The sequence below is a fragment of the Sceloporus undulatus genome, chromosome 3, assembly GCF_019175285.1.
Source record: "Sceloporus undulatus isolate JIND9_A2432 ecotype Alabama chromosome 3, SceUnd_v1.1, whole genome shotgun sequence".
NCBI classification, from domain to species: domain Eukaryota; kingdom Metazoa; phylum Chordata; class Lepidosauria; order Squamata; family Phrynosomatidae; genus Sceloporus; species Sceloporus undulatus.
In genome coordinates, this window is record NC_056524.1 from 256,033,942 (window position 1) to 256,052,844 (window position 18,903).

Sequence of the window (18,903 nt, forward strand, 5' to 3'; positions counted from 1 at the left end):
AGTGATGAGTAGAGTCAAAGGCAAAAACATAGAACCATAAATATTATAACTTAAAGCTTTCGCCTTCAATCACTTAGCATTTCAACAATTTAGAATGGGGAAAGAAACTTGCACAAAAGCTAGGAAGCTTCCCAATGATGTTGGGCTGGGATGTGGCCATCTCAGGAACTTCAAGTGGGATGAATGTGGGCCAAAATCAACTGCAGGACATGAAGTTCTCCATTCCTGACTGAATTATTCCTGGGAGTACACGGTTATCATTGGTAGACTCCCTGCTTTTACAGCTGCCCCAAAAAAGCAGCGCTAAGCTTGGACACTTTAAGGAACCATTGGATACTGTTTTCCCATAAACTTTCACATATCACACAATAAATTCAGGTTATATCAGACTTTATTTATAATATGTAGAAGTGAGGCCCAATGGTTTATAGTAGGACATTGTGGCGAGTCACTAGGTAGAGTTGATTCCCCCAACAGCCAGTCTTGGTTCAGGCTGGCTGTAAAGGAGGTGGCTGCTGTGGGAGGAGTGACTATAGCAAGCAATAGCAAGTACATTTCTATACTGCTTATCAGTGCGCTGAAGCACTCTCTAAGCAGTTAACAAAGTGTAAGCCAAATGCCCTACAACAAGCTGGGTACTCATTTTAGCGATCTCGGAAGGATGCAAGGCTGAGTCGACCCTGAACCCCTGGCTGGTATTGAACTCACAACCGTGTGGTATGTGAGTGAATGGCTGCAGTACAGGACTCTAAATATAAAAGGGGAGGAGCGAGTCAGAGCCAGGAATGAGTGTGTCAGTCGAAGAAGAGTCAGTTCAGCGCTGTTCTGTTCTGAAAATTCTGTTCTGAAAAAAGCTAAGAATCAAGCCAGAGTGCCTTAGCAGAATTCATAGTTCTTTAAAGCAGAAGAAGTTTAAAGAAAATTAGAAACAGTTTACTTTTTAAAATTTTCAGCGAGGGAACTAAATAAGGAATAACTTGTATTTATTAAATTATCTTGACTACTGTAATCATACGATCTGTGAAACAACCTTAAAGAGATACCGTTTTAACACATGCTTGTAAATAAAGTTAATGTTTATTTTGTTTCCATAAGAGCATTGTTCTGAGTTAATTTATAACAATAGCTCCACAGAGAACACACTACCAAAGATAAAACACATATAAAAGGTGGACACTTGGGACTCTAACCCTTAGGCATTTAAAGGAATGTGTATTGAGGATAGAAGTGGGGCAAGTGTCAAGGATCAAGGGATCTTCGGAAGTTTTTAAGGTGAAAAGAAGCCTCAAAGCATTTATGGGAAGACTACCTTGGTCACATAATTTGACATTTGTACTAGATTGGCCACCTTGGGATCCTTGGCAGGGGAAAGTTATAAATGGAATTAAAAAAATAAATACAATGCAAAATTGGACATCTTTTGCAGATTATAAAGTCATGATATATATTTCATTCCTCACCACCTTTAACTGCTTGGTCATGGTGTTGGTATGTGCTTCTAAATCAGAAGCAAATTGATATTAAAAATTATTTTTAAATCATGTTTGGAAAAAAATTAAAATCCTACAACTAGATAAAATGCCTTCTGTAAGGCAGATTTGGTCTGGATGTGTTTGACCTGTGCTTTTCACAGATTCAGTAGGGGGAATATTTTTGTGCTCTGGTTGTTTTTGATTACAACTTTCACAGTCCTTCTCCACAGGCCATGCTGAGTGGTAGGGCTAATGGTAGTTGTGGAGACCAGTGATTCTCCACCCATGCTCAAGTTAGCAAAATACAGTGTGAAAATTGCTCTAGCACAGATGAGTATTTTGCGTTCAGCTATGCTGCCATGCATGTAGAAAACTTAAACTGGATCTCAGTGAATTTTTTTGGCATTAGCACAAAGGATGTATTAATGGATTCAGTCACAAATGTTTAGCTGATCATACTAACTGAAGAAAGCTTATTTATTGTTATTTATTAAAATTATTTATAGTTCATCTTTTGTCATAGACAGCATAACTTAAGTTATCCCATCTACCTCTCAATGATATTAACATCCACTTGGATGATGTGGATATTCCACTTCAGTGCAAGTTCTTTGAGGAAGAATGGCAGAACATCTGTTATGGTCACCTGCAGTTCTTGGCTGCACTTGCTTGGCAGAACATTTTCAAATTAAGGGATGGCCAATTCCTTTTATTTATTTTTTTAAATAGGATAGATTATCAGGATTGCCTCACGCTGTAAAATGTTAATTGTGGCCATGTAAATTTCTAGATCTCTTGTTTATGTTATGCTGGAAAACCTGAGATGAAAAATATTTGAGGTTACAACAGATGTTTACCAGCTCTACAAATAACTTTTTGGTTATTGTTAAATAGTGTATAAAACTGAGAACCTGTAGACCAGGCTTGGACAAACTTCCACTCTCCAGATGTTCCATGAGCCCTGGCCAACATAGTCAACTGTGAGAAATGCTGGGAACAGCACTAACAACATCTGGAGGGCTGGACTTTGTTCACCCCTGCTGAAGACACTAGACTGACTACATATATTTGGAAAGATACATCAGCAACAAGGTACACATATTTGGAGAAATACAGAAGCAACAAGATGTGACTGTTAAGAACACCTTCTAGGCAACTCTGTTAAAATGCAAACATTTGTACTTGCCCTTTCTAACAGCGCTAGTCTACCTTTAGTGGAAGTTCGTGGAAGAATAAAAAAATTCTCTTCCATACACTTTGATTTCTGTAAAGAATCAAGTTTAATCCCACCACCATTACAAGCAAACTTGGTAGGGGCCTTCTCAGTGGCTGCCCTTTGACTCTGGAACTCACTGCACAGGGAGGACAGAATGCCCCCCCTTCTTGTCCATCTGGCAAACTAAGGCACGGGTCAGACAGTCCCAAAGCGCCGTGCTGCCGCAGTACTAGGGTTGGGGAACTGCGCACCAACCACATGGTCCCTAACCCTAGCACGGCATGGCAGCAGACTAATGGCGGTGTCCTGTCCATACGGGCACTGCCATTTTGAGGTAGGCGATGCGCAGCACTGGCGCACTCATGATGTCCGCCTGGTGACGGAAAAAAGAACCCAGTTTTTCTGGGTTCTTTTTACTCCAGAGGGACGCCAGGAGGTTTGGCAGCTGCGACGTCCCTCTGGAGGGAAACAGGCCATCACCAGGCTGCCTTTTTGGGGCGGTCTATCTTGTTCCTAAAACTCATTCACACAGAAAGCCTTTTAAAACAGAAGATTCTTAAAGAACAGGTTAGGCTTGCAGTGGTTCTCAAACTTTGGTCCTCCAGTCAGCAAGCTTGGCCAACAGTAAGGAATTCTGGGAGCTGAAGTCCAAAACTTGTAGAAGATCAAAGTTCGGGAACCACTGGTGCTATATTTTTTTAACTGAAAAGTTTTAAAGAGGTTTTTTTTTAATCTTTTCAAATATATTTTATTCTTTTAGTGAATCTGACATATTAATACTGCAAATAGTTTAATTCTAGTTTAAAGCTAAAATAGAAAAAGGAAAAGAAACATAAAGAAAACAAAAAATAATGACCATGGAGGAGCTATTCATGTTCAACTTAGACAATAAGGAAATCAAAATAGTTAAAGAGTTCCCATACCTTGGATCAAACATTAAACAGAACATACTGTAGTCAAGACATCAGAAGAAGACAAGGAATAGGAAGGACAGACAGGAAAGAACTAGAAGAGATCCTAAAGTGTAGAGATGTACAACTGAGCACTGAAGTTAAAATCATAAACGTCATTGTATTCCCCATCACCATGTACAGATGTGAGAGCTGGACAGTAAAACAAAAACAAATAGAAAGAAAATCAATTCATTTAAGATGTGGTGCTGGAGAAGAGTGCTGTGGATACCATGAGCAGCCAAAAAGACAAATTGTTCCCTGAATAGATCAGGCCTGAAATCTTGGAAGCCACGATGTTCGAATTGAGGCTGTTGTACTTTGGCCACATCACAAGAAAGCAGAACTCATTAGAAAATACAATAATGCTAGGAAAGGTAAAGAGTAATACAAAGAGAGGAAGACTGTACACTAGATGGAAGGACTCAATTAGGGAGGTCTGAATCTGCAGGACCTAAGCAGAACAGTGGAGCATAGGGGGCCTTGGAAGTGTCTCATCCACAGGGTCACCATGAGTCAGGGGTGACTCAAGGGCAGTTAGCAACAATAATAAAATGTTAAAGCTCTCTTTTTGTATCTCTTCAAATTGTACCATTCTTTTAAATTGTGAGCCGTGGGATAAAAATAAATATATAATATAATATAATGGCATCAGGCTGATTTTGTTTGATGAGAATGAGCCGCAATGAGCCTTGAGCTCACATTCTTTCACTTCTGTTTTGGATTAACCACATTTTAAGTGGCTGAACTTCACAGTCTGTTTAATACTAATTGTTGCTAATGGAAATAAACCAGATTTGTAAACTGCCATTTGAAGGTGGCTGTCTTCCACTAACCATTGTTATGTTTATCTGCAGTTTAGCGTTCAGATGACATATTAATGTAAAACAGAAGCAAAAACTTCTGAAATCCTTGCAGCTGTGCCAGAGGGGAGTGGAAGAGCCCACTCATGTCATGGCAAACTATGGTTTAATGCAGGGATAGGAATCAAGGAGAGGCCAGACTCATTTTAGGGGGCCTGAGCCATTCCCAAGCCACTACAGATGCTCTCTGACTGGAAAAAAAATAGCCATAAGAACTTGGAAACATAGGGACTTTTGTACCTCATTTTGTTCCCTCAAAGGAGGGGGATTTTGCAAAACTAAAGGTGGATTTCTGGACACTCTTAGTTTTGTTTTGAGGGCTGGTACAGCCCACAGCAGGTCCTAAAAGCCAGATATACTGGCTCCTTGGAGCTTGCCTGTCTCTGGTATAGTGTGACATCTGAATGAAGTCATAGTGTGTACATTTCTGCAGCATATTAATGCTAATGGAGCTGATACTGGAAAGTGAACTGTGTCTCTTTATTCCCTTTAATTCTAGAAATCATATATGGAATGTCCAGTTACATAACTAGGGAAGATCAGTACAATAAACCACAGCACAAGAAAATCAAAGAGAGACAGATTGATCGCCAAAACCGTTTGAACAGCCCTCCTTCATCCATCTACAAGGGCCATCTGGGAAACTGTGCAACAGTGTACAATGGCACCATCAAGACTCATAATGGAGCAGCAAATGGGGGAGGCGGCGGTGGAGGAGGAGGAGTTGGAGGAGGTGGCGTGCCAGCTGTGAAAAAAACAGAACGCAGAGCAAGAAGCAGCCCCAGATCAAATGAGCAGGATGTGCATGGTAAAGTTCAATGGTGATTTTAAAAGTTGTTTCTCATCTTTCTTTCTTTCTTTCTTTCTTTCTTTCTTTCTTTCTTTTATAAAAACTAGCTGATGAAATAGATAAATTGAAGGGTTCTGGAGGCCATGCTCATGCAGAAGCCACATGAACCAACTGACACCCAAGCTGTAGTTGAATGTTCTTATTTGTTTGAATTTGCAAAAAAAGAAAAGAAAGAAAAGAAAAGAAAAGAAAAGAAAGGTGGTGAGTGATGCCCAGCTATTGCCCAAGCCCAGCTGTCTTGTATTATTTGAATTCTGTTTATCTTATATGGTGGCTGAAATATGCCTTGGAAGTAATGTACCTTACAAGACTTGTGGTAACATCAACTTGTTGCTACAGGAGACTTTTCTCCAAATTAAAATGATTTGGATACCAGTAAAGCAATTCTAGAGGTTTATGGATTCTGTTTGTCCCTGATGAAGCAGAAACATTGGGTTTTATGCAAATTCCTGATGGATACAGTAAACAAATAATATGTTTACCTCCTGACCTATCCCTTTCGGGGACAGAACCATACATTTATCAATTGTTACCTTTCCTTAGGATATATCACAGATGCAAGCAATCAAATCAGTTTGTTTGTCTGCTTGTTTGTGGAAGATAATAGTAGAAGGTGTTTGAAATTGCTGCGTTTTTAGTTTAGTATTTTGACTTGCATTGTTTATTATTCTTTATTACATGCTGTTTGAAATTATATTAATGATTCTTTTTGGCTGTTATGAAGCTCCTTTTATAGTGGAAAAGTAAGATAAAATGCAGTCAACAACATCATGCTGTCATAATTAGCCTCAGAAACTGTTAACTTCAGTAACTTATATACTCTATATAAATACAAAAATAGTTTTGTCATTCAGCCATGTTAGCTGGGGGATTCAGGAAAAATATCATTTCCATGCTCTGATCAGAAGTAGAAGGTAGGTTTTGATTGCATTGCAATTCTTGCAATTCTTTACTTTCATTCCATAGTTTGTCTATTTTCAGAGTAAATGGCTTTGATAGTCTGTCTGTCTGTCTGTCTGTCTGTCTGTCTGTCTGTCTGTCTGTCTGCCTGTTTCCTCTCTCTCTCTCTCTGGAAAAAGGAAATGCAGTCAGTTTAATGAATGGCTAGAAATCTCTTCAGGGTGTGCATTAGGACTGGCTCATTTTAGCCCACTTTAGTGTATGATACTGCTAATCTTACAACCAGATCTTCTTGGACTAATCACTCACACAGTTGAGTGACAGCAGTACATGTGGCTGGATTACTGCAAGCTATGTATTCTGCATGATGGGATAAAATCAGAGACAAGCATTTGGCATGATGAAACATTTCTCCAGGAACTCCTCTCTGTACAGTTGCACACACCCCTTTCATCACCTTCTAGGCCTACACCACTTCAGTCTCATAGGTTTTGAAAGATAAAAACCTTGAGGTTCTCTGTTAACTGTAGTACAGCTTCCTTTCTCCCCAGACACAACAGAGCATTTGACAACGTATCAACAAACTACAGATCCATGATTTCATGGGATGGCGCCATGGCAAGTCAATATCAAACTGTTTTAACTGAGTTGTATATATACTGTATATTCATAAACTTGCGTTCAAGTAGCATTTCAGCCAGGAGTTTTGATGAGTGCATCTATGCAAGAAAGTTAAACAGATTTCATTGTCATTATTTGCCCTTCAAGTATGACATAGCCCCCTCTTATCTGTGGTTTTGCTCTCCGCAGTCTAAGTTACCCCTGGTCAATTGCAGTCCAAAAATATTTCTAGTATAGGGTTCAGTACTATCCCTTGTTCCAGGCATCTGCTGGGGGACTTGGAAGGTACCCCCATGGATAAGGGTACTATGGTACCTATGGATAAGGGTGGACTACTTGTAAAATAGAAATAATTTTCTTCTTCATAGAGCTATTGAAACATGGAATGACAAGGCTTATTTTGAAAGAGGGGCTATATAGCTTGGTGACCAAGCATATATTCTGCATGCAAAAGATCTTAGGATCAATTCTTGCCATCTTTAGTTTACATATTCAGGTAGCAGCTAGTGGCAGAGACTACTTTCTGAGATTCAAAGGAACTGCTGCCAGACTTTTTAGTAGTACTAGGTTATTGTTATTATCACTATTTCAAATGTCCTGGAGTATTTTAAAAACAACACCAATACCTTGTTGCTAAATAGCAAACACATTATTCTGATATTGTAGTCTGCCATTGCATAGTTATGGGTGTAATACTGACATAGATACTAGAGATATGTGTGTATGATACAGAGTTAGAGCAAAACTTGAAAATGCCCCACACCCCAAGTACAGTTCCCTGGCAGCCTGTGAAAATGCTGATGGGGAGGGGGGGATCTATGAGTTGTAGTCTAAAGAAGTCATTTTTCCAAGCTCAGTGCTCAGAGAACATCCCTGCAGGCAATGGTAACATCACTACTGTGGAAGCTGTCTTCCATTTCTGTTTTTGGAGCTCCAGTGGCATTCATGAAATGACACACCTGTCCCTGGGCTCACAATACTTTCCTTTGTTTCTAGTGGTGATGTCTCGTGTCAATAAGGTCCTCTATGTCAGAGCCACAAAGGTTTTCTCTTTCATGCCTTCCTCATTTGAAATGTTTGGCATTTCCAGATTCTAATTTGTACTGCTGAAGTTTTAAGAAGAAAAATGAAAGCATTTTCTTTTAGTGTTATTTTCCCTCCAAGCTACCATATTTATTAAACTATAAGTAAAAAAATTTAAGCCCAGAAATTAACTCCAAAATCCTACATAGATATATATTCAGATTAATACGTAATACTTCTCTGTGAGCCTTGGGAAAGCTGTGGAGAAGGGAGGGAGGAGAGAGAGGAGGGAAATCGGAGGTCTGTGTCCCCCTTTTTGTAAGCCATCAGCATTGGGGCAAGTTGTGGGGAAGGGAGGGAAATCAGAGGTCTGTGTCCCCTTTTTTTTGTAAGCCATCAGCCTTGGGGAGAGCTGTGGACAAAGGAGGGAAATCGGAGATCTGTGTTCCCCTTTTTTGTAAGCCATCAGCCTTGGGGAAGGGAGGGAAATTGGAGGTTTGTTTTCACATTTTGCATTCCCAGACTGTGACCCTTGAGAGATGTCCAGAAAGGGAGAAGGAGGGGTGTAGTGGTGTTCCCCCCTCCATTTAAATCCTTTGTAACATGCCCCTGAGTTTGACCCTCGACTTACCCACGGGTCTCATCAGAGTCCATGATTTTGTCCCCAAACCTGCCCTTGGCTTATACATGAGGTCGACTTATACATGAGCATATACGGTAAATGAACATGATACTTCAGCATTCATAAGCTTTGTTCACACATTGTAGCATGCATCTGTGAAACTGCCATTTGAAATTTGCTGATACTGAACTGACACCAGCAAATATTGCCTAGACACTCTGTTTTTGCTTACCATCTCAGATCTCACATTTCTATCAATAAGTTGGGTTCACTGTCACTGTAGAAAACAGCATCCCATACTTCCATGTGTGTGCCAGGCAAAACTATTGGAAGTTATGCATGGAACCATCTGCCCTTCAAGGGTGCTCTCTGGCCAGTATTGCTGATAGTATAGCTGGTTTCATTGTGCATATATGTATAAACTGTACATATATCTTTCTACCCACTGTTAACAGAGATACTAGGCCTGATCTCAGATATGGGATGGAGTGAGGGGTCCTATGAGAGAAATGTTTACCTCTGCTTGAAATACACACATGTTGTTATTGTCTGCCTTCAAGCCATTTCTGACTTATGGCAACCCTAAAGTGAAGCTATAATGAGGTTTTCTTGGCAAGTTTCTTGAGAGGGTTTGCCATTACCATCCTCTTGAGGCTGAGAGAATGTGGCTTGCCTAAGGTCACCCAGTGGGTTTACATGGCTGAGTTGGGATTCACACCGTGGTCTCCAGAGTCATAGTCCAACACTCAATTTATCCCTGTGAATTGCTACCTGACTCTGGAAGTTACCTAAAAGCTTCATTGTTCTCCTCCTTGTCCCACCCTACTGTGTATCTATTTTCTTCTGCCCTGGTTCTTACTGCAAGATATTATGCAGCTATATTTTCTGGGAAGATTTGCAAACCACACAGCTGTGGAGTTTGAAAACTACTGAAAAATGCCAAGAAACTGAGTGAAGTCAGGTCCCTGGAAAAATTATTGGGTCAGCCAGAAAGTGCTTTTCAGTTAAAAACCACACAAAGGAATGGTCAGAAAACAATGCAGGAAACTTTAATCAAGTTGGTGTATGTTTAAGCGCGTGGACACTTTTATTTCTTACATTCAAGCACTGACTGCCTTTTTCAAATGTGGCTGAAAGTGGGGATAAGCTGGCAATTTAAAACTGGGTTATGAACAGTGTAATTCCAGGTCAAACTGCAGAAGGAGGAAACTCATAAATGTCTTTGACTTCGTAGCTTGAATTCTCTGTAAACTCTAAAGGGGGGAATTAAAAGGAATTTTCCACTGAAGGCTAAGAATATGCATTTTCCAAAGCCATGGAGGCCCTTCCTTGGAAGGCCAAGAGCCAAGTACACCAGAAAAAGAATGCTTGAAAAAGCCTCTTGTGTGCTGTTTTTTCCCCCTCAAATTGACTTTGCATGTTGTGCTTCTGCACCTGACAAGCTTCTTAGCGGGATTTTGGAAGAGGTTATTGGAGAAACCTAATTAAAGCACAAAGTCATTTTTCTTTGTGGCCTGGGTGGAGAAAGGATGGTCACTGCATTTACCAAAACAAGACAGTCCTCAGATTGCCAAAATAGTAGAATACCCAGTTTACAAAAGAAAAGGAAGGAAGGAAGGAAGGAAGGAAGGAAGGAAGGAAGGTAGGTTTAGCTAACAGTGCTGGGAATCCTGGATGACTTGGATTTGAGATAGTAGAAAATCATAGACTTAGAGGGAGTCTCATAGGCCATTTACTCCATTCTCTGCTTGTGCCGGAAACCTTTAACTTGAGCGTATTTGTCTAGCTTCTAGTTAAAGACTTCAAGCACTTTAAAGAAACAGCACTTTGAGTAGGATTACATGTCCTTCTTTCGCTGGAATTTTGGGGTGTTAGGCTAGGGCAGGAGTGGTGACCTGAAGCCTCCATGTGGTTCCTGAGCATCCCCCAGGGGTATTTTAAAAACATCTCACTCAATGCATTCTGTGTGGTGTAGAGAATACAGTGGATGTGAGGTTTGGCTCTAGGATCCCCCCGTGGATACCAAAACCTGTGGATGTTCAAATCCCATTATATACCATGGCATAGTAAAATGGTGTCCAATGTAAAGTCGAAGGCTTTCATGGCTGGCATCCATAGTTTTTTGTGGGTTTTTTGGGCTATGTGGCCATGTTCTAGCAGAGTTTCTTTCTGACGTTTTGCCAGCATCTGTGGCTGGCATCTTCAGAGAATCTGAATCTGCTGGTGAAACGTCAGAAAGAAACTCTTCTAGAACATGGCCACATATCCCGAAAAACCCACAAAAACTAAAAATGGTGTCCCTTATATCAAATGGCAAAAGCAAGGTTTGCTTTTTGGAATTTATATATATTTAAAATGTTTTCAAACCACAGATGCTTAAATCTATGGATATGGAGCACTGACTCCATTTTCTACTCACATTTGAGTAATTTTCAATGCTCAGGTCAAACAATATATATATTTTTGCAATATGTTTCCATTTTTTTCCTCTAAAGGGCCCTCTAGGGAGGCTTTGGGATATGTCTGCCACATTTTGCTGTGGCCCTGGAACCATTTAGGGCCAGAACAGGCCTTTTTGAAATAGGGAGTGATTTACTCTCATTTTCTGTTGTTAAAAAGGCCTCCCTTGATGGCCCAGAAGGACCTAAAACTTGATGAAAATGCCCCTCATGTCGTCTAGTCAATGTTTGGAGACGGTGATCTCCAAGATCTTCAAAGGGCTAATGCAGGACCCTACGCTTCTACAGTTGCCCACCTCTGAGCTGTGGGAAATCAAGCAACTGTGACTCATCAAGAAGACAACCCCTTTTCCCAGGAATCAGTGTGTGCTATTGCAAGACATGGCACCTGACATGTTTAGTTTCTCTTATCCGGGATTCCAAAATCCAAAATATTCCCAAAACCAAAACTGTTTTCATGGGTGGCTGAAATAGTGATACCTTTGCTTTCTGATAGTTCAGTGTATACGAATTTTGTTTCATGTACAGTTTCAGGTTATGTGTGTAACATATATGGTGCACGTATTGCGCTGCGGAGTCGTGTCCAGCAGAGCTGTTCAGGGTGGTCAGGGAGCTAACTCAGCTCTCCCCCGCCCTGAACCCTATTTTAGAACCAACTAAGGCCTGCTGTGATGACTTTAACAATTTCTTTGCAGATAAAATATCTCGGATAAGGGCTGATCTCGACGCTTGCATTTCATCAGAGACAATAGGAGAGGTGTCCAGAGCTTCCACAGACTCTATTAAACTGGATCATGTTGAGTTTGTTGGTACCGATGAAGTGGACAAGCTTCTTGGAAGTGTCAGGAAGACGACGTGCTCTCTCGATCCCTGTCCTTCTTGGCTGACTGCCCAGGGTGGTGATGCGGCTACATCATTATTGTGTCGCATAATTAATACATCATTCAGGGAGGGAAAATTTCCATCCAGTTTAAAATTAGCAACAGTTAAACCGTTGCTTAGAAAACCCTCCCTGGACCCCCTGATAAGAAACAACTATAGGCCGGTCTCACTACTGCCATTTTTAGGTAAGGTGATCGAGAGAGCAGTTCCCTTCCAGCTCCAAGCTGTCTTGGATGAAACCAATTATCTGGACCCATTTCAAACTGGCTTCAGAGCGGGTTATGGAGTTGAGACTGCCATAGTCGCTTTAGTCGGTGATCTCCGTCTGGGCATCGACGGGAAGTGTGACCTTGTTGGTGCTATTGGACATCTCAGCAGCTTTCGATACCATTGACCACGGTATCCTTCTGGAACGCCTGAAGGAGTTGGGAATTGGGGGCACTGCGCTCTAGTGGTTCCAATCCTACCTCTCGGGCAGATTCCAGATGGTGCGGTTGGGGGACACTTGCTCCTCTGAGGGGGAACTGACATCTGGTGTCCCTCAGGGAGACATCTTGTCCCCCACTTTGTTTAACATTTACATGAAACCGCTGGGAGAGATCATCCGGAGACACGGGGCGCGGTGTTATCAGTATGCTGATGACACCCAAATATGCTTTTCTGTGCCCCCGACTGATGCAGTGACTAAGGATGGAGTCTCTCTTCTGAATGCCTGCCTGGAGTCAGTAATGGGCTGGATGAGGGAGAACAAACTCAGTTTGAATCCAGAGAAAACGGAAGTACTCATGATAGGTTCCCCAGGCCTGAGGAAGGAAATTTATCCACCTGTCCTGAATGGGGTCACACTTCCCCTGAAGGATGAAGTTCACAGTCTAAGAGTACTTCTGGACTCATCTCTGCAGTTGACATCTCAAGTAGATGCGACGGTCAGAAGTGCTTGCTATCAACTTCGGTTGATACGCCAACTGCAACCCTACCTGGGCCAAAGGGACCTTGAAACTGTGGTACATGCTCTGGTAACCTCTTGCTTAGATTTCTGTAATGCGCTCTACATGGGGCAACCCATGTACCAAACTCGGAAGCTTCAGTTAATACAAAATATGGCAGCCAGACTGGTCACCGGTGCTTCCAGGTTTGACCATATAACACCTATTCTGCACTGGCTGCCTATTCGCTTCTGAGCACAATACAAGGTGTTGGTTATTACCTATAAAGCCCTACATGGCTTGGGCCCGAGCTACCTGAGGGACTGCATCTCCCCATATAATCCACCCTGCACACTCAGAACAACCGGGAAGAACTTGTTGGAAATTCCACCTTCTAAATATACTATTACTTCCCAGATGGCCTTCTCAGTAGCGGCCCCACAAATCTGGAATAGTCTCCCCGAGGAGCTCTGTCTGATCACCCCCCTGGAAACATTTAAAAAGAGGCTTAAAACCTTCCTCTTCTGTAAAGCCTTCCCCCCTGGAAAATGAAGTTATGTACTTGATCCCATCGACTGTCTGCCTTACCCTATTTAATGATTGTTTTTATATCTGTATATTGTATATTGTGTTATTATTTTTTATCTATTTTATGATATGTTTGTAATTGGTTTTAATTCTATGTAAACCGCTTTGATCTTTTGGAAAAGCGGTATATAAATAAAATTTATAAATTTACAGCGCTATATAAATAAAGGATTATTATTATTATTATTATTATTATTATTATTATTATTAATGAAATGTAAATGAATTTTGTGTTTAGACTTGGGTCACATCTCCAAGATATCTTTTTATGAGTGTAAATCAAATACAGGAGTTCCAAAATCCCAAACATTTCTGGTACCAAGCATTTCGATTAAGATTAAACTTGTACTTTGTGATATGTTTGATCAAAGATCTTTGAAGTCTAATTTTAAATGAACTATAATTTTGGTTCTAATGCAGTGGCTATGTGCCATGGCTGATGCCAATGCATCATCTTTCCAGTGCATGTTTCCTCAGTTGCAGCCATTCAGAAACATAAATAAAACCACAAAACAAACCTGTTGCATTTAAAGTAAGTACTGTAAATAACTTTTTTTTGTAAATTGAATGAGTCCAAGCTTGAGATAAATTTCGCAAATTCTTCACATTTTAATGTGCAGTAAGTAGTATCTGTCACTGTTTCAAATGTCTCAGTGTATTTTAAGAGATATTGGGCTTTTACATGCAAATTCATAAAAGTGAAATATGTGGTGTTTCAAAAAGAAAACGAAGCAAACAGTGTTTGCTGTTTGTAGATGAGGTCTACAGTTTAGCTGACATGTGTATGAAATGGCAGCTGGCAGCCTCCGTCTGGAACTCCAAAGCAATCTGGAGAGCCAGCTTCTGTGATGTGATTTTGGCAGGCATCTTGCTGTCAAACAACAACAGTCTTGTTGCCACACAAGCTGCTGAGGAATGGTGCTTCAGGATCCCTATACATAGCTGGTGCTGTAATTCCCTGGGACTAGATTTTACTTGCAGTAAAAGAAGAATTTGAACTAAGAAACAGTGAAGAGGCTTTAAATCTAAGAAGCTGGCTCTTTGGTACAGTGGAGCTCTGAAAATGAATTATGATATATTACAGACTTTTCCATATGACTTTTTTTTTTTTTTGCACTGTGAATGTGTTATACAGTTGTTGAAGAAACTTCTATTCCCACAACTAGTGCACCTGTTTTAGGCAAATTGCATTTGCCCAGTACTGTAGACAGATGTAATTTTTTTCCAGATGGCATGCTTATATCATTTTGTGATCAACATTTTTATTTTTGTTACTTTTAAGACTCAGTGGCTCTGCTGTGTAGCAATTCGTTGTGGCAAAAGAAAAGAAAGCATTTCTAAATTTGTATTTATTTTACTCTCTGGATGATATGTATTTTTGGCTGTATCTGTTTTAACTTTTATACACAGTTGGGGGAAAAGCCAGGCTATAAATAAATAAAATAATAATAATCCACTGTACAGGTTGTGTGTTCCTTATCAGAAATGCTTGGGACCAGAAATGTGGTTAAATGCCTGTACTGCAGCCACTAACTCATAAACCACAAGATTGTGAGTTCAATACCAGCCAGGGGCTCAGGGTCACTTCAGCATGGCATCCTTCTGAGGTCACTAAAGTGAGTACCCAGCTTGTTGGGGGCAATTATCTTATGCATTGTGAACCACCTAGGGAGTGCTTAAGTGCACTAATAAGTGGTATAGAAATGTACTTGCTACTTGCTAAATGTTTTGGATTTTGGATTCCCCCCCTTCCCCGTCCATTCAGATTACAGAATATTTACATATACATAATGAGATATGGAGATGGGACCCAAATCTAAACATGTGAGTCATTTATGTTTTGTATACATCTAATACCCATAGCCTTATGGTAATTCTGTACACAATATTTTAATGATTTTCTACATGAAACAAAGTTTGTATACACTGAACCATCAGAAAGCAAAGACATGACTATCTCAGCCACCCATGTGGACACTTTTGAAGCATTTTGTCTTTCATAATTCTGGATAAAATATACTTAACCTATATCTATATTACCAATTGCATCTAAATCAGACCATATCCATTCATTTTATTTATAAAATGCCAGACAAGTTGTTCACAATGGGTTGTTGCATTTCAGCCAGTGCCTACAAGATCTCTCACCACTCAAAACAGCTCCACTGAGTAGCTTTTTGCAGAGAAGAATTGGGGTGGGGGCTTTGGGCTTTGTGGCCATGTACTTGAAGAGTTTATTCCTGATGTTTCGCCAGCATCTGTAGCAGTTTGTAGATGAGGTCTACAGTCCACAGATGCTAGTGAAATGTCAGGAATAAACTCTTCTAGAACATGGCCACATAGCCTGAAAAAACAATGTAGTTCATATTTTTTTAAATTCCTTGGATATCATAAAGAACATAAGATGGGCCATTTGAAGTACATATTTCAAAAGTCACTTCTCTGGTCTCATAACTCTGGCCACCAGGCACCCATGCCATTTGCCACACATCCAGATTGGGGTACAACTTCCCTCTACCAGTGTAGCACCAGTATCCCTGTTGAAAAACAATTGCTTGGTGTTGTACCAGTTTGAAGCTTTTAAGCAGTCCTCAAAAGTAACATCGTGTGGACATAGCATTTACTGCAGAGAAATTTCTATTTTAAACAAAAGGTGGGGGGAAGGAGCTACAATCCTGGCAGTGAATGTAAAGAAAAGGTTTTGAAGAGCCCTGGATTCTCATGGTGTGGTGCTAGCTAAAGTTATTAAAGGGGATTAGAATACACAGCTGGTGAGCAGATGGAATGCTTGCAATTTCAAAGCTGCACTCAGCCGTAAACCAGAATTTACACAATACCTATTTGCTGTGGAGTTGTTGTTTTTTAATTACAAGTCACTCAGTTCATTTATGACTACCTGGGCCCATAGTTCAGTTCAAATTTGAGGTTTTCTTAAGCCAGCAGCCTAGCTTCACAACAAGACTTTTATTGCTTTGGCCTCACCCTGGTGTGGCTTGGAGCTGAAATATTAATTTTGAGAAATGGTTAATAAACTCAGCATTCCCTTTCACTGGATAATGACTTGGCTCAGGCCTTCAGTTAGCCTATACTTGTCTGCACTGGATAAGCTACAGCAATTTTCCCTTCCTCTCCTCGCAAAAGCCAAGAGGCTCTTGCAACGGATGAATGAGGAATCAAAGAAACTAGTCTCAACCTTTTGGTTTCCTTTTCATTGTCTTTGGTAGTTTGCCTGCTTTCCTGATTTTGCACCTTTACTCTAAGAACTGACTTTTAAATTCCTTCTTACCAGCAACAGCCTTCCCAAGCCTGAAGCCTTCCCTTTGGCTTTCGTTGAAGGAAAGTCCAGTAAAATCCAGGACGCTAGATAACAAAGTACCCCATCCCATCCTTGGCTTGCAACATAGCCATCCCTGGTTTGCGTGCTCATAAACAAGAATGAATGAAATTGCAAAGCCTCCTAGCTCAGTGAAATAACAGTTCTTCCACGAGTATGATTACTTTTTACAAATGTGCTAGGGATTTTACAATGTGAGTGTGCTTTTGTCTCACCAAATAACTCAGTTTCATATTATTCTTGTAAATTCATCAATCTGAACGTCAGATGCTTTCACTTAAAGGGAGAATATGGGACCATATATTTTGACTGAATGCAAATGTACTGTCTGATGCACATCCACACTGGCTATGCGTACCTGGAGAAAAAGCTAAATTGTGGTGGTTCACAATCTGAGTTAAAACAAAATACAGTTAACATTAATTTTGTAATGAAACAGCATATTAGAACTAGAACTGGAGGTTAGAAAGAGATTCTTGGGGTTATCTTCTCCAACTGTCAATACAGGAAATGCAAAGCATCCCTGATAGAGTCAAATCACTGTCTGAAAACTTGCAGTGAAGGAGAGTCTGTCATCTTCTCGGGTGGTCCTTTTCAATATCAAATAGCTCTTAGCATCAGAAAGGTCTTCCTAATGTTTAGTCAGAAACTCCTTTCTTGTAATTTGAATCCACTGTTCTGTTGTCTACCAAAACAGCAGAAAACAACTATTTCACAGTGACAATCATATTACCTCTCAATCTTCTTTCCTGTGTCTGCACAGTAGATATATCTATACCTGCAGCCCTAGCTCTTTGGCTCTCTGGAGTATGGCCATTATATTTTAAGGATTGTTGATAAAGATTACTCATTAGGGTTAGAATTGGCTTACTTTGTTAAAATAACTGTCCCCTAAATTATTCTCAGTGTTCATTACCATTCCCATTAGTCACTTGACAAACTCCTCAGGATTTAAACATGTTGGGATTTTGTCTTGGCATGACAAAGTAGAGCAATGGTGTACTTTAAACAAAGGTTTTCTGCATTTTTAGATGTACTGAGAACCTATAATGCTGTACTATCCAGTGTATGGTAGATAATCTCAAACAGACCTTAGTCTGAACCCAAATTAATCACTCTAATAACTTCTGTTTAAGGCTGCATAGTATGAAGGAAAGTCCAAACCTCAGGCATTCTTTGAGAGCTTTAGGCATTCTTCTACTTTATTTTTTTAAGTTTTTTAAAAAGATTACCAGTGTGGACATTACATTGCTTCTACCCACCATCTTTTATATTGTTTCCTTCACCAAATAGTTTTCAAGACTCTTTTGCCAATTTCGGTTTATTAGTTGAGCCTCTTTCTAACCAAGGGCATGTTATGGTTTCTTATGGGATTCGTGTAAGCCTTCCTTAGTTGTGTGGTGTTTAACAAGCATGTACATACTGTAAGACTTTTTTTTCAGCCACTGGATGTAATGCATATTGTCAAAGTCTTCTGATCAATTACTTTCTATAGCCCTTTCCCCCAGAGTAGTTCAGAAAGGACAACTATGTTAAGGCCAATATATACTCTTAGGCTTTTATATCTTGCTGAAATCTCTTACAGGTGCACTATTTCCGGTTAGAAGATTAAACAGTGTGTTATAACAATGCAGCACACTAAATGAAAGTCACACTTACCTAGCCATTTACAACCCAAAGCACTAAACTTCAAAAGAAGTGAATTGTTGACCTTGGTTCAGTTCCTAGACAGAGATTGTAAAGTTCATCACACTTTGTCGTGCCTGTCCCAATAGGAGAAGTGAAGTTTGAGTGTTGTTGTTATCTATTTGAATTTGTTGGCAGGCTTCCAGTAGGCAATTGCTTGGTTGCTCTGTGAAAAATGTTGGCCTAGATATGCCTTTGATCTGATCCATCATGGCTCTTAGGTTCTTACATTATTTGTCACCTTTACTGACCCTTATCCTTGGGCCATGATTGCACAGTGTGGTAATCCAGGAATGCTTGGGGTTTACTACAGATGTGCACATTGGTGGTATACATTGTTTAAACAGACCCTCTTGCAGTGTGAATTTGTGTGTGTTTATTTACATACCTTATCTTAGACCAATCTTCTTTTTATACTTTTAATTTTCTGTTTATGGTGTTCCTGGTTCTTTTGAAAACGTAAGCCTCCCTGAGGTTCCCAAGGAAAGGTAGTCTAAAAAACTGGATAGAA

The 18,903-nt window shown here is 40.2% G+C and overlaps 1 protein-coding gene across 1 annotated transcript in view; it reads left to right on the forward strand.

The window, feature by feature from the left end:
• FNDC3B (fibronectin type III domain containing 3B) overlaps nt 1-18,903 on the forward strand; it is a 435,900-nt gene that overhangs the window by 250,405 nt on the left and 166,592 nt on the right. Inside the window, 2 exon segments of the mRNA XM_042458543.1 lie at nt 1,703-1,715; nt 5,001-5,309. Of these exon segments, the coding sequence (XP_042314477.1) occupies nt 1,703-1,715; nt 5,001-5,309 (322 nt within the window).